The following is a 15741-nucleotide window of genomic DNA, read 5'->3' as shown; positions in this document are numbered from 1 at the left end:
CTAGAAGGCAGGCTCTCAGAGCCAGGTACCTCCACATTTCCCTCTCACTAAATACAGCATTAACTGTCAAGACAGGGGTAGCAGCCACTGGTGTGAGCTCTCCTGCCTTTCCCAATGTACAGAAGAAGCCATCAAGGGTCAGAGAGGACCAGCAGACTGTCCAAGTGTCAGAGAATCCACACATAAACCACAAGTATATCCATTTGCTCAGGATGAGTAGATCAGGGTTCTTAGGGTCTAATCTACCAGGTGTTTCTCTTGTGTGGCTCTGAGGTCCTTCTGATGAATCCCAGAGCTCCAGAAAGCATAGCTGTGAGTTGTGGGTTAAGCTCAACCCTCACCATTTACAGGTGAGGAGGGGGCGGCCTGAGCACTCCACATTGAGGTTTGAAGGAGGAGCTCCCCAGACACCTGCCTACCTGGCCTCCTCGGCATCTTGGGACAGCTATGCCCATTTTATCAAGACAGACCTACCCAGGCGATGATAGTGGTGTTGAAGACATGAACTTAGTTACTGTCCTGACCAGCTGAACTCACCGAGTGAAAAGCCAGCCACCGCCAGACAGGGACACCTTGTGCCCAGGGCAGACTTTTGTGACTTACTCTGTGTGACCCACACTCCCAGCTGCCTGCAGAAGTGTAGCCCAGTGCCTCACAATGCACCTCTTCCTGGCCGTCTGACACAAAGAGGCTGCAGTTGCACCAGGCTGGAGGCTTTCCTGTGGGGAGCTGGCTCCCTGCTTCTTGAGGGGTGACCCTGGCCATTTGCTCCCCACCCTAAGTCACCCCACGTCCACCTGGTGCTCTACACTGCCTCGGTCCCCTGGCCTGATGCCCACACAACTCGGCAGAAAGGTGGTGACCCCCTGGCTCACCGGGATCACCCGCTCCAGGCAGATGTTGAAGTTTTTCCTCTGGTTCGCCTTCAGTTTCTTGAGCGAGAACCTGGTCTCACCAATGAACTCATTGTGGCCAAACTTGTCCTCGTCACATACGGAGATCCTGCCATGGGCCAGAGAGAGAGAGAGAAAAGAGAGAGAGAGAGAAAAAGAGAGAGAGAGAGAGAGAGAGAGAGAGAGAGAGAGCGCAACAGACATTGAGCCCCGCTATGTGCCTGGGTGAGGGGCACTGGGTGTGGCCAGGGATGAGGCCACAGCCTCCATTTACCTCCAGTCAGGTGAGTGACTCAGTTCACAATCTGAGGGGTCTGAACCTGGAGGCCCTCAGGGTCCTTCCCTAAACCCTCTCCTTACCCTAAGAGAATCACTCTTGCCTAAGGGGCCATGTGCCTGCACTTAATCCTGTGTATACAAGATCACACAGTGCACACCACCTTTTCTTCAGACAAGACTTGCAATGTAGCCCAGGCTAGATTAAAACTCACTATGTAGTCCAGGCTGGCCCAGGATGCCTGATCCTCCTGCCTCAGCCTTCCGAGTACAGGGATGACAAACACAAACAACTGCACCAGGCGTATGAGTCTTAGCTGTGCCTCTGTTAACTATGGGTTCTATAATCCAAACACATTCAGCCAACTAGGGGCAAAAAACCCTCAGAGTCTGTGCTGAGCATGTGCAGATGTCTGTCGTGGCTGCCTGGATAACACAGACTGGCAGCCAAGTGCACCTAGATATGGAAGGCCCATGCTGTTTGTAAGGGCTGGCCCCGCCCTCCATGGCCCCGCCCTCCACGGCCCTGCCCTCCTTGGCCCCACCCTCTATGGCCGCCTGCAGTCACCTGAGTGTCTTCCTCTGCATGTCCTCCTCAGTAATGCCATGATACTGCAGCGTCTCGTTCCACACAGGGTTCCGGGTGTTGCGCAGGGTCTTTGTACGAAGCTTGTTGGACTAGAGCCCCAGGAGACAGACAGACAGACAGACAGACAGGCACCTGTCAGCAGAGCCAACCTGGAGTCCCTCCTTTAACGCCCCCTTAAGTGAGAAAGCTTGGGTGCGTCTCTTGGAGACCGACATGACTTATAGCAGAAACGATGCTGTGCGCTGAGGCAGGGGTATGGGGATATTTCCTGACACTTCAGGCCGTGTCCTCCACGCCTGAAAGTCCTGCGGGGGTGGGGGGGCAGCCTCCCTTCCTCCCTCCCACAGCAGTGAGGATGGGACCCAGAGTCCTGCACATAGTAGGGAGGTGCTCCAGCATCCCCACACTAAACATATAACAAATCTCTGGATGGAGCTCACTAAGATGCTCGGGCAAGCCTCGAGCTTGTGATCCTCCTGCTTCACTCAGCCTGCCCAGCGCCTGGGGTTATAAGTCGGTGCCATGAAGCCTAGCCTTTTCAAAAGCAGTACAAAACTTTTCATTCCACTCCTGGAGAAAAGACTAGAAATACACCTACAACACAGGAGGAGGCTGGATGGCCCTGATTCGCGCTAATGTGTAAATGAATGATCGGAATTAAATGGATCTTGATAGGCAGCAAAAGCCACCAATAGGTTGGGGCAGGAGAAGGGACCATAGTCAGTCACAGACAAGAGTGGGCATATCCTTGACTCAAAGACAATGATGAGACAAAGTATGTATTTACCTGTGTGTGTGCATGCATGCGTGTGTGTATATGTATATGTATGCACATATACATGTATGCGTGTTTGCATGTACATGTGCATGTGTGTACACATGTGCATACATTGACGTGTGCATGCATATGGTTAAACATGTATATGTGCATGTATGTGCCCCCTCTTACCTTATTAGATATTTGAAACTCGCAGCACTGTGTAACAGGCATTGTCTCAGGAACACAAAACCCTGTGCTTCCCCTGCCCCTGAGACACTCACTCTACCTCGGACACAGAAAATGCAAAACAGGAAGGCCTACCTCCAGCTCCCACTTCCCGAGTGGGGCCACCGAAAAGGGAAATTAATCCCAGAGCTAAGAAAGGCGAGCAGGCGAGCAGGGAAGCTCGGGGCCCACAGCCGTTTAGCAGCACGGCAGTGTCCAAGGACTTAGCTCTAAACCCTGAAAAAGCTTTTGCTGCTGCTGCTGCCTCAAGTGTGCTTGTGTGTGTGTATACACGTGTGTGCTGGATGTGACTAGCTAAGGGGCAAGCATGATTGCTCCCTCTTGGCCTTCAGCAGCTGCTGGGCTCCAGAGTTGTGTCCTGAGGGCGCTGCCACGCCCCAAACTGTAAGGGCTTTGCCCATCGTGGGATGGGGCGGGGCCTCGGGCTCTGAGCTGAGAGGCCGGTGCAGAGCCCAGGGCCTCTGAGTACCTTGCTGGCTCCAGGCAGCAGATGCAGCTTCACATAGGGATCCGCTAAGCCGTTGGAGTCCATGGGCTTCAGTCCCTGCAAGAAGAGGAAGGGACGTGAGCCCATCAGCCACAGCAGGCAATGGTATCTGACTGACCCGGGGGTGGGGGTGGGGGTGGAGATGCGACATGCCACTCCCTAGCTGTGTGGCCTTGGGCCACTCTCCATGCCTCTCTGAACCTGGTTCCATGCTGCTGTGTGGATGAATTCGAGTCCCTTAGGGAATGGAGAGGACATCGCAGCATAGCTAGCAGACAGGAGAGGCTGGGGGCGGAGCTACTCCATAAACCAGGGCCTGGTCTTTGCATTCATTTGAGGCCTCGGTTTCCCCAGTTGGACAGTGCGCCTCCCCAGTCTCTGTCTCTCCTCTGGGCCTGGAGAAGGTGTTTGTATTCTATCATCATCTGAGATGAGCTAAGCTGGCCTCATTCACCCAAGCGACCCTCGAGCTTTCACAACTCAGATGCACCGCCAGGAGTCCTGCCTGTGACCTCGACTTCCTCATCTGATTGATGGGTCTGTGGGGTTCAGGGAGTAACGAATGAGATCTTGGCCTTTGCAGATGAACCTCGTCTCTCCAGGGATGTGACCCCTGGTATTAGCTTTCTGGCCTCAGTTTCTCCACCTGACTAATGGGGCTAATAAAAACACCTCCCTTGTCTGATCACAGAAAGAGAAGGGAAGAGAAAATATACACCTGGGAACTTACCACAGAGCCCGGTACACAGTAGGGGCTCAGTAAGTGCATGCCAAAGAAATGGCTTTGATGGAAAGTAGGCTGATGTAGGACTTGCTTTAAACATGTCCTCCCAAATTGGGACATTTGAGGAGTCAAATGAAGGCCTTATCATTTCTACCACAGGCTAGTAGGTACAGAGATAGCCACAGATGGACCATCATTTTGCATTTACTTAACCAGTCAACATGGGGGTACCAGTGAGCCAGAGAGGGTTAGCCACTCCCACCTGCCCCCAGTAGTACAGTCGCAAAGTGGTTTGGGCCAGTATCTGCTCTGGGGGAGTCTGGTCCAGATCTTGCTGGTTTTTCCTGGGGTCCCAGACTTAAGTTCATCTCAGGGTCGTGGGGGCATCTCCCAGGGTCTGGAATCATTTAGCTCACATTCCCTGCAGCCTTCTTCGGTGCCTCCCCACTCCAACCCCTCATACCCCAACCCCCTTATTACCCACAGTCACCGTCTCCACCTCACTGCTGCCTCTGGTGGACAAAGACATCAGAAAAACCTAGCGTCACCAAGCCAGGCTGTCCTTATGTCTTGGTGGGACCTGCAGAGTCCCCTCTGGTATGCTGTGGGCAGCCTGGGGCACCCTCACAGCAGAGCTGCCTCCACTTTCAGGAAGCAGCCACAGGACCATCCCTAGAGGAAGTCCCATCCCCAGCCCCCAAGGAAGTCTACCATGGCTGATGACAGCCGTTCTCATCTCTGTCACTGCCACAGGACAATGATGGTGGGAGCCAGGTCTGGGATTCATTCCCACCTGAATCTCTTTGGAAAATCAGAGTCTCCCCTGGGGTTCCCCCACACCTTCAGGAAAACCAGAGCCTCCTCAGGGGTCCCCACACACCTTCGCCCTGATGATGGTGCACTGCAGGTTGCTGTTGTCTTGGTCATAGAGAAGGCTGAATTCCAGGGCACCCAGTGTGGCTGCAGGCAACAGAGACAGGAGCCAAGAAAGGCATTTGCTTAGTCAATCCACAAGCATTTCCTGAGTGCTTACCAATATGCCCAGCCTCAGCTAGGCACTGGAACCCCAGGAGAGGGGGGGGGGCGGACAGGCCCTGGTCTCCATCCTGGCAGCCCTCTCTATTGGGGGGGTCTTCTGCAATCATTAGTAAATGTGTTTACTTAATGACTTCATCCACTGACAGATTGAGGGTGCCCTGAAGACAAGGGCTGAGATGGCTGATTGGCTACTGTGTCCCTACTGTATGCAGGGCACATAGTAGGTATTCCTGTGTGTGCTGAAGGAATGAATGAGAGTCAGCGTTCACTGTTCCCCTTCCTAGGAATGCTCTCCCACTTCGTGCTCTCATGAGAGGCTCACACCCTCTCAAGTCCTACAGCTTGGCTCAAAAGTCACTTCATAGAGAGGCCCTCCCTTAAGCAGCCACTGGAGAGATCACCCAGCCTGCTATGAGCTCATTCACTGTTTGACTCTTCCTCCCCTGTGACCTTTTGCCCTAATGTCCTGGTGCCTGGAGCGCTTTGAGGCACCTGGTGTGAGGTCAACCTTGTCAGTGACAAGGATGAGCTGTTTGGGCAACAGAGAGAAGACAAGCTTGCTGTAATCAACCCTGCAACTGAGTTTATGCCAGGGCAGCGTGGAGGCTTGGAGAGGTCACACTTGGGAGACGGATGACCGAAGGATCATGGAAGAGCGGCTGGAATGAGGACAACAGGGACAGCTGCTGTACCACACGGTGTGGTCCTCGAAGGACTGGAGCCTCTCTTCACTCACTGGTTATGCTGGTTTATGTCACCTTAACACAGGCTAGAACCATTTGGGAGAAGGGAACCTCGATTGAGAAAATGTCCTAACAGACTGGCCTGTGGAACATTTTCTTGATGGGAGAGGATTCAGATCACTGTGGGTGGTGCCACCCCCAGGCTGGTGGTCCTGGGTTCTATAAGGAAGCAGGTTGGATGAGCTAAAAGGAGCAAGTCAGTAAGCATCATCCCTCCGTGGCCTCTGCAGCAGCTCCTGCCTCCAGGTTCCTGCTGTGACTTCCATTCATGATGGATTACATCCAGATGATAAAATAAACCATTTCTTTCTCAAACTGTTTTTAGTCACAGTGTTTATCATGGCAATAGAAACCCTAACTAAGACACTGGCCACTTCTGAGTCATAGGGAGCCTTTCCCAAGACTATATGCAGAATGAGAAGAGAGAAGGTCCCATTTCCACTCTTTAGGGACAGGAAGTAGGAAATGTGGTGGCCCTGGCGGGAGAGCAGTCCCACCCAGAGTTCAGCTCCACCAGCATCCAGTCTCCCGGTATCCACCATTTGAATAACACAGCTGCCATTTCTCACGTGGGCTCGGCCCAGCGCAGTGATGTCCAGTTTACCAAGCACTTTACCGGCAGTGCCTTGGTTTACCCATCCATCAGCCTACACAGGAAGCAATACAGATTGGCAGTCCCAACCAGGTCACCCCACCTTCTAGTAGTACCCATCCTGGCTGCTCCAGGCATAGCAGAAGAAAAAGCCCTGTGTGTGTGTGTGTGTGTGTGTGTGTGTGTGTGTGTGTGTGTGTGTGTGTGTGTGTGTGTGTGTGTGTGTGCGTGCATGTGTGTCCCTGGCCCTCTGGGGTCTGAGTCCAAGAGGGACACAGTCCCCGTCATGAGAGGGAAGAATGATTGCAGATAAAGACACCTATTGGACACGGTGACTCGTGCTTTGTGGTGTTTGACATGGTAACTCATGCTTTGTGGGGTTCTGGTCCACCAGATAATTCTGTTTGGCAGCTGACCGCCTCGCTGAACCTCAAAAAACACCAATTATATAGGCTTTAAATGACTCAATGAGCTTCAACCCATGAAATGTGTAGTTCTGACAGTGACCACACGGTGGCGCTCATTGGCCATCTCAATGGTCGAGAGCCCTTTCCCTGTACACACTCAAGGCCCTGGCTTCGATCTCCAAAACCACAGGATTTTTAGGGTACACATGTTAGCAGTTAGGGGGCATCTACTGACCCTCGAGTCCCATTTCTGCCCCACTGGGTTCAGTTTCTGGGCGAGTTTTGCCAACATGCACCCCCAACCCCAGCCACTTACTTGCTTCATCTGAGTCATAGCTGTTGGCTTCTTCCTCCTCTTCCTCAGCAGGCGGTGGCTGGCGGGCAGGGGCCGCCTGGGAATAGGGACCCGCAGTGTGGGGCGCTGCCTGGAAGCCCCCTGTGGGTCCTGTCCTCTCCTCCCGGGCTGGGGCAACAGCCCCTGGATAGCCAGGGTCACTTGGAGGAGCCTCTGTGGAGAGAAAAGAAACAGTGTTGGGTCTGTCATAGCAATGTGGCTAGAGGAAGCTTCCAGAGGGCAAGTTCCCAGGCTGTACTCAGAATGAGGAGCAGACCCTGGAGTCGGGAAGACCAGGGCTGATTCAGGCAAGACCAGGACAAGACGAACCTTACGGCACTCAGTCGGTGGTGTGGACTCAGCCAGACAGCATAAACCTCTAGCCTCAGCTGTGTGTCCCAGGGCCAGTTACTTAACCTCTCTGAGCCTTAGTTTCCTCATTTTAGAATGAGAGTTACCAAATCCACACTTGTTTCTAGGGCAGTCAATATTAGTTGCATTAAACCAGGGACTACGAAAAACTATAGCTACCACGCGCACGTAACCATGACAACCAGGCATCTGAGGTCTGCCTATATGTGGGTCAGAGTAATTACTGTTCATTTATCCCGGGCCAAACACACTCCAGGCACCACAAAAAGTGTTTTGTTTTGTTTTGTTTTTTTAAACTAATTTTTTAAAAAGTGTTTTAGTTTGTTTAATATTCACAAGACTATGAGGGAAATCTTAGCCTGACTCCCACTTTATAGAAAAACAAAACAAAACAAAACTGAAGCTCAGAGAGGTTTTGTCACTTGCCGAGAGTCACACAGCAGGAAGGGAAGGACCAGAGATGGCACCCCAGAGATGGCACCCAGCAGTCTACGCTCTGAGCCACAGAAACTGACTTGTCAGTCTGGATGGTTCAGGGGTTCAGAAAGGAGTTGCTTAGGCCATGGTCTAGGTTACACCATGAGTAAATGTGTCCCTGCAGAGGCTGGGACAATTTACACTTGCCTGTGCTCTGCTCTGGAAAGCGTCCCGGCCCAGGAGCGGCCCTGCTGCCCCCAGGGGGCCCTGCAGGGGGAAGGGAAAGGGGGTGGTAACGAAGACACACTTCCAGGTATCTGTCCTTCCTTCTCTTCACACACAGGCTAAACAGGAAGCAGACCGTGGTGTGGAGAGGTTTCTGGGATGTTAGGAACTTGTCCCTCTGTGTGGAATGGGAGGTGCTGGCATCTGAGAAGCCCAGATTGAACCTCAGCTTGGAGACCCCCAACCCCACCCCGGAGTCCCGCTTTCACTTCCTCCTCTGAGATGTGGAGAAGTTACCACAGGGAACCCTGTCACTTCACAGTGGACAGGGTGCTCTCCCCAACCCCTCCCTCTGCCATGGTCCTGCTCTAAGCAGGGCCTCCTCCAACCTCTCCAAGGAGAGAGATCAGGGTTCAGCACTGCAGAGTGATGGGGCTGGGGTCACTGCGGAGGGACACAGGACACAATGGCTGAGTGGCTGGTACCTGGCTGCACGGGCTGAGGAGGTGCCGGGCTTGGCATGGAGGCTGGAGCTGGGCGGGAGGCCTGGACTGAGTTAGCTCGCCTCAAACCTGCAAAGACAGCATAATTCACATGCGTGCATGCACGTGTGCGTGTGCATACAAACACACACAAACACACACACCACACCACACACACACATACACCACACACACACACACATACACCACACACACATACACAACCCACATACACACATATACCCCACACACACCACACCACATACACACACATACCCCACACACACACCAAATACACACACACACACACACACACACACACCACACACAAACACACTAGTGTGCACTCCCTTGAGGTTCCACTGGTGCTGTCTCCTGCTCCCAGCTCTCCTCTGGTCACTTCTGTCTACTCCTTAGTGCCCAGATCCTCTGGGCAAATCTCAGCTGAGTTCTTGAAAAGCACAGGTAAGCTGGGTTCAGGAATGCAGGCCTGTCAGTTCAGCCACTCGGGTGGCCGAGGCCAGAACCCATCTCAAAATAAAACAATAAAATGGGTGCGTGAGTTCGGACCAGTGTCGTATGCTTGCCTGGAACCGGCCCCCCTGAGTTGCCCATGGGATTAAGGGGGATACTACATGCAGAGGGTTTAACTGTATGATCAGTGCAGAGTAAGTGCTTATACCACAAGTTAGCGTCACTGATGAGTCCTGACACCATCCACAAAGAGAACTAGTGAGCCACAGTAAGGGGCGGATCTCTGTGAATTTGAGGGCAGCGTAGTCTACATAGTGAGTTCTAGGCCAGCTGGGGCTACCTGGTGAGAACCTATCTCAAAAATAAAAAGCAAGCAAAAACCAAAACCGACAGCTTGGCTTTCTGGATCATGCCTGTGACCATAGCTCAAAAGAAGGTGAAGCGGGAGAATTAGTGTACACCAGACCAGCCTGGCTACACCGGGAAGCCATTTCCAAAAATGACTAAAGAAACCAGACAGTCACAAGTGTTGACAAAAGTATATAGAAACTGGCGGTACTATTAACAAAAATGTAAAAGTAGCCCATCTGCACTGCATAGGAAACAGGATGATGGTTTCTTTAAAAAAAAAAAAAAAGTTAAATATAGAACTGCCCAACTTTGGGGACGTTCTCACTTGTCTGTCTCTACTCCAAAGGCTTAAATAGGTATCTGTCTGAGATTTTTATAACAGTACAGTTCACAACAGCTAAAGGTAGAGAGGTTGTAACATCCTAAATGTCCTTTGTCTGAATGAATAAATAAAATGTGGTATAGCTATTCAGTGGAATATTACACAACCTTAAAAAAGGGAAGGACAGCCTGAGAAATGCTTGAGCATGGATGAACCTTGAAGGTGTGGGGCTCTCAGTGAAGTAAGATAGATAGTTTTGGTTTTCTTTTTAAAAAAGTAAATGCTGTGTGATTCCACTTAAGTGTGCCAAATCTACATGTAGAAAAAGAAGAGGATTGAAGGTTCTGGGGTAAGGAAGAGGGCAAAGAGAAGATAGGGTTAGATGGCTTCAAAAACCTCAGCTTGAGAGGAGGGAACATTCTGAAGGCGGATGGTGGTGAGGGTTGCATGACACTGTAGGCGTGCCTGGTGCCACCAAACCATATGTGAAGAATAGCTAGAATGGTGAATTATATACAATAAATACTGTATGTTTATTATATACAATAAATACTGCATGGTCAGTATAAGCTTCACCTCTGGAGGAAAAAAGAGATTGGGAGTTCAGGGTTGAATAGATGCAGGGTTTTTTTTGTTTTGTTTTGTTTTGTTTTTTGTTTTTTGTTTTTAAGATTTATTTATATGTACAGTGTTCTGCCTGCATATATGCCTGTACGCCAGAAGAGGGCGCCAAGATCCCACTACAGATGGTTGTGAGCCACCGCGTGGTTGCTGGAAATTGAACTCAGGACCTATGAAAGCACAATCATTGCTCTTAACCCCTGAGCCATCTCTCCAGCCCTTAAAAAAAAAAGATTTATTTATTCATTATGTATAAGTACACTGTAGCTGTTTTCAGACACACCAGAAGAGGGCATCAGATCCCATTACAGATGGTCGTGAGCCACCATGTGTTTGCTGGGATTTGAACTCAGGACCTCTGGAAGAGAAGCCAGTGCTCTTAACCACTGAGCCATCTCTCCAGCCCCTAGATGCGGGTTTGATTCTGATTTTCACTCAGTATCAGCTGTGTAGCAAGAGTCAGAAGAGCCATCATCTTTCTGAGTCTAATTTTTACACCTGGAGAGTTGGGATGATGAAAGTCACTCAGACTTGCATGTCAGAGCTGTGGCAAGGAGTCATTAGGAAGTTCTGGGAGGGGGTTGGGGATTTAGCTCAGTGGTAGAGCGCTTGCCTAGGAAGCGCAAGGCCCTGGGTTCGGTCCCCAGCTCCGAAAAAAAGAACCAAGAAAAAAAAAAAAAGAAGTTCTGGGAGAAAAGCTCCAGGAAGCTCCTAGTATACAGTAGGTGCTCCATAAATGTACTCTGGTGGTCAGATTCTGTTCTCCGTCCATCTGAGCCCTGGGTTCAATAGCAGGTATGGGTGGCAGATGTTAGGAGCCCAACCCTGATGTCAGGAAGAAGGAACTGATGTGCTAGCTAAGCCATTAAGCTGAAATGTCCCCAACAGGCACGTGTGTTAAGCACCTGGCCTCTAGTTGGTGGCACTATTCTGGGAGGTGGGGGTCTTACTGACCACTTCCTGTCAGCTGCTGTGTGAGCTACTCAACTCCACCCTCTTTTCTGTGACAGGCTGAGACCTCTGATGCTGTGAGCTAAATTCATCTTCCCTCCTTTGTGGTTCTGTCGTTTATCCTATCATAGCAATGAGGGAAATAAAAACACACAATTTCAGATGTGAGTACTGAGCCAGGAGTGAGGGTGCACACTTGTAATCCCAGTGCTTGGGGACTGGGGCCGAGGCAGGAGGATCACGAGTTCAAAGCCATCTTGGACAGATAGTGAGATAAGTTCTTCTCCCTCTCTTTCTCTCTCTCTCTCTCTCTCTCTCTCTCTCTCTCTCTCTCTCTCACACACACACACACACACACACACACACACACACACACACTTTCTGCACGTGTGTGTGCGTGTGTATGTGTGTACTGGTGAGTGAATATCAGATATCAATGTGGGTCCTGAACCCTCAGCCTCCCTCCACACTGAGACCCAGCTCTTTGCTAGGAAAACAGGGACACTCTCCTGAGGCCAGACACAGGCTCACAAGAAATACATGCCCAGGTTATCAGTCTTTACCTCCAAAGCCAAGCAGCCAAGATTCTCCTCATCAGACATTTCAGAGTATAATCTACTGGGTCCCAATGGTGGCACCTGTCAGCCAGTTACGTCCTGGCCACATTATCCCACCCATTGACACGGACAGCAGAGGCCACAGGGGAAGGTAATTAGATGAATACTCACTTTGCTCAAAGCCAAGTGGCCTTTCCTCTCATTTTGGGAGTCAAGCAAAGCAAAAACTCATAGGGTCTTCATATGCCATTTTGGGGCAAGAAGAGGTATGATCACAGTTATGATGTCTGCAGCTAGATTTGTGTGACTCCTTGAGTATAGACCAGAATAAATGATGCTAACATGGGGACAAAGTATGGTATTCAGTAGGTGTTCAATAAAGGCACCAATGCCCACCTTGCTCACCTCCTGGGCTCCGGCTGGTGTCTCCAGCACCCCCACCATGACCATGGTCCCAGCCCTCAGAATCACGGGTGGTTGTACTCATCCGGGCCTCAGAGGCCCTGCGTGTGGGAGGCCCATGGCTTCCTCGTCCAGGAGCAGAGGTGAGGTCAGGGCCTGCAGGGAAAAGCATGGCTTGCACAGAGAGAGGGAGGTGGTAGAATGGGGTCCCAGAGTAGGAGACAGTTGACAGAACCCACCTGGCTTCTGTCCTGGGGCCCTCCTGTCCTCCATGTCACCTGGAGAGAGAGAAAGAGGGAAGGAGGGAGGGGGGAGGGAGAGAGAGAGAGAGAGAGAGAGAGAGAGAGAGAGAGAGAGAGAGAGAGAATGAATATGAGAATGTGGAGTACTGGTTTCCTGGAGTCCACGGAGTTCTTATTCCAGGGCTCCACAGTGAGCTTACCCTCTCTTCCCAAGAACCATTTTTGAGACATTAAGTGTGTTTCCCTCCAGCCTCTCCCTTGAGCTGGCTTGTTCTTGGTATCTCATTCCCTTATCACCATGAAGGCACAAGCACAGACTGACAAGACGAAAATGCTCTTTTCTACCTATACTGGCAGGCATGCCCAACCTTTGACCTCATAGCACAGCACTGTTCCTTGTGAATTCATGATCAGGCACCAGGCTAAAAATTCTTATGTTCTATATAAATCTACAATTTTGTTTTGGGCTGCACCCATAGCTACCCTAGGATGCATATGGCCCATGATCTGGGGCTTACACACTCGTAGAAGAGGGAGGGAAGGTTGACTAAGAGGAAGGATGGTGGGTGGGACTAAACACTCCTCAGAGACACATTGTTGACAAGTTGGTGATTCTATAAGAAGTGGAAAGGCTTGTGTTACCCATGAAGAAAACCTTTTGGCAGCAAGGTCCATGCAAAGCACACTAAGAAGTCATCCTATGATAGGGGCTTTGATTTGAACTCTGCATCTCTAGTTCTCTTCTGAGAAATGATGGTCCAGTGATGCTGCTTCAGTTGGATCTTAGTATCCAGTGTTAATCAAGATTATTACAAGGGCTTTATCTGGCCAGTCCAAGTGGTGCTGTCCAATACAAATGTGACTTTATGGAGTCATTTTTCTTCCTGCTTGCCTCTCTCTCGCTCTTAATGATCACTTTAATTATTAATAACCATACTTGGATAACAGCCTTGATATTAATAGGGCTGATAATTAATTTCTTTTGGTAGTTTAATTCCTATTCATCTTTCATGTTTAATTAGTCCAGTTTCAGGATTGTTTATAGTCAACAGAAGAAACAGAAGTGAAAATCCAGGCATGGTGTAGCACACTTGTAACCCCGGGATATTGGGAGGCAGAGACAGGGGGTCAAGGTTCAAGGTCATCAAGTCCTCAGATATGAAGTGAGTTCCAGAGAAGCCTGAAATACATAAAACTCTACCCAAGGAGGAAAAAAGGGGAGGAGAAGGGAAAGAAAGAAGAAAGAGATGGGGAAAGGAAAGTTGGGGAGGAGAAAGAATTAAAGAAGGAAGAGAAAAAGAAGGCGGAGATAAGGGAGGAGGAAGAAAAAATACAAGAAAACCAGGAAATCTTTTTTAGTGGGCCCAAGTCCCCCAGGTTCCAGGATATATTCAGGTAAGTGGCAGTCTCTCCCAATTTCTAATTTTAATTTCTTCCTCTTTTGTACTTTAGAATTTCCCACTAAGGAAGATGGCAAAGCCACTTGGCAAGCTAGCTTTTTTCTAGAAAGCTTCCTGAACTGCCCTCCCAAATAAGGTTCATGATGAATTTTGAAGGGGCTAAGGAATCCTAGATTAGGTACCCAAAACTGGCAACTTGTACTTGGCTAGGATGCCTTCAGGTAGACCAGTAGGCGGGACCTGTCCAAGGTGCTGAAAATGGTTAGTTTTGTTCTACCTCGAGCTGGAGCTCTGGCTGGATGCCTGGACTCGGGTGTAGGCTGCTCCTGGGTGGCCGGCTCACCAGCAGGCTGCTGGGGCTTGGTCTTCTTTATAGGCATGGGCTGTGGAAGGACCTGTTTTGGGAAACCCTTGAAGAACCATGCTCCCGAGCGCTTCCAGACCTGGGAAGGAAGGGAGACACATATGGGAGATATATCAGCCAACTGACTGTTTTCATCTTTGCTCCCACAACTCATGGGCATGATTTTTTTTCTGGGCACAAGTATCTGTGCCCATATCAGCTTCACAAATCTGATGGCCATTTTATTGATGGAGAAAGTCATCCTTGACCATGTCAAGGATCAACGCAATAGGTAAACAGGCAGAGAGAGGAGGCGTGAGGACTCGATGCGGATTCTCTCGTCTTATAGCTGTGGCATCACAGTTGATGTAAAGAAGGTTGGATGCACCTACAAGCCCCAATCCTTGGAACATGGAGGCAGGAGCATCAGGAATTCAAGTTTGAGGTCAGCCTGGGCTACACAAGACCTTGCCTCAGAAAAGACAGAACAGGTGATCTGCTTCCTGACATCTTTTTCAAAGGCCTCAGGCCTCTACCATGACTTCAAGCTAGACAGGATGATGTGGGGACATCTGGAAAGACCCCCACTCCATCTTGTTATATTCCCTACGGGGTTACCCAGTATGGCACATAATAATTGAGCTTCCATGACTTTGGTCCTGTGCCTTGTATGGTCCAGAACACCAGAGGAATTTGCAGATGCAGAGATGGAAAAGTCACCATGTCTACCCCCTTGGCTGTCTCCCCACTGTCGGATGGTGATGACCCCTGTTCCCTCCACCTATCTTCCTGATGATTGTGTCTTTTCTATTCGGACCAGGGAGTGCAATCATAGCCCTAGGATTGCTTATCTTGGGGTTGCAGGAGATTCCCCTGACTCTGCTGGTGTCTCCAACTCTGCCACGAATAGTACTTTCACCAAACCATCCCCAAGTGCTCTGCTATCCTGAGGTTGAGGAAAGAGAATGTGGCCATCAAGACCATGTCTCCAAGGCAAGCATCTGCAGCAGGGGGTGAGTGGTAAAGGAACTCAGATGATTTGAGGTAAAATCAACAACACAAAGCCAGGTCTGGGCAAGAGGGGGAGGGAGAGGTAAGAGGGAGAGGGAGAGAGGGAGAAGGAGAGGGACGGAGGGAGGGAGGGAGGGAGGGAGGGAGGGAGAGAGAGAGAGAGAGAGAGAGAGAGAGAGAGAGAGAGAGAGAGAGTGCCAGAGGAGAACAGAGCAGAAAATAGGCAAATAAAGGAGTTGAAGCCTGGGGGAGGCAGAGGATGAAGTAGAAAAAAAGAGAAGGAAACAAGAGTGAAGAAATAAGATATGGGGAAAGGGAGAGGGTGAGGAGTGGAAAACGGGGAAGGCAGCGGGAAGTGGAGGATATGCAGGAAGTATATGAGTCACTCTGTAGGTGAAGTTCAAGCCTGAGGACAAAACCTCCAATCTCCAGCACCCACATCAAACCTGGGCAGTATGTGCCTGTCATTCCAGTCCTGGAGA

The 15741-nt window shown here is 50.4% G+C and overlaps 1 protein-coding gene across 6 annotated transcripts in view; it reads right to left on the bottom strand.

The window, feature by feature from the left end:
- Rph3a (rabphilin 3A) overlaps nucleotides 1-15741 on the bottom strand; it is a 76533-nt gene that overhangs the window by 6504 nt on the left and 54288 nt on the right. For 3 of the 6 annotated variants that reach the window (XM_006249379.5, XM_039089038.2, NM_133518.2), the window contains 10 exons: nucleotides 14183-14348; nucleotides 12503-12541; nucleotides 12258-12419; nucleotides 8589-8675; nucleotides 8086-8145; nucleotides 7072-7263; nucleotides 4856-4935; nucleotides 3234-3308; nucleotides 1738-1847; nucleotides 876-1002 (listed from right to left, as the gene is read on the bottom strand). In XM_006249379.5, the coding sequence (XP_006249441.1) occupies nucleotides 876-1002; nucleotides 1738-1847; nucleotides 3234-3308; nucleotides 4856-4935; nucleotides 7072-7263; nucleotides 8086-8145; nucleotides 8589-8675; nucleotides 12258-12419; nucleotides 12503-12541; nucleotides 14183-14348 (1098 nt within the window). The remainder of the gene's footprint in view (nucleotides 1-875; nucleotides 1003-1737; nucleotides 1848-3233; nucleotides 3309-4855; nucleotides 4936-7071; nucleotides 7264-8085; nucleotides 8146-8588; nucleotides 8676-12257; nucleotides 12420-12502; nucleotides 12542-14182; nucleotides 14349-15741) is intronic. The other 3 variants (XM_006249380.5, XM_006249381.5, XM_039089039.2) reach the window with 3 other exon arrangements.

The sequence above is a fragment of the Rattus norvegicus genome, chromosome 12, assembly GCF_036323735.1.
Source record: "Rattus norvegicus strain BN/NHsdMcwi chromosome 12, GRCr8, whole genome shotgun sequence".
In the NCBI taxonomy this organism is placed as follows: Eukaryota; Metazoa; Chordata; class Mammalia; order Rodentia; family Muridae; genus Rattus; species Rattus norvegicus.
The sequence above is the reverse complement of the archived record's forward strand: the minus strand, read 5'-3'. Positions and strand labels throughout refer to the sequence as shown.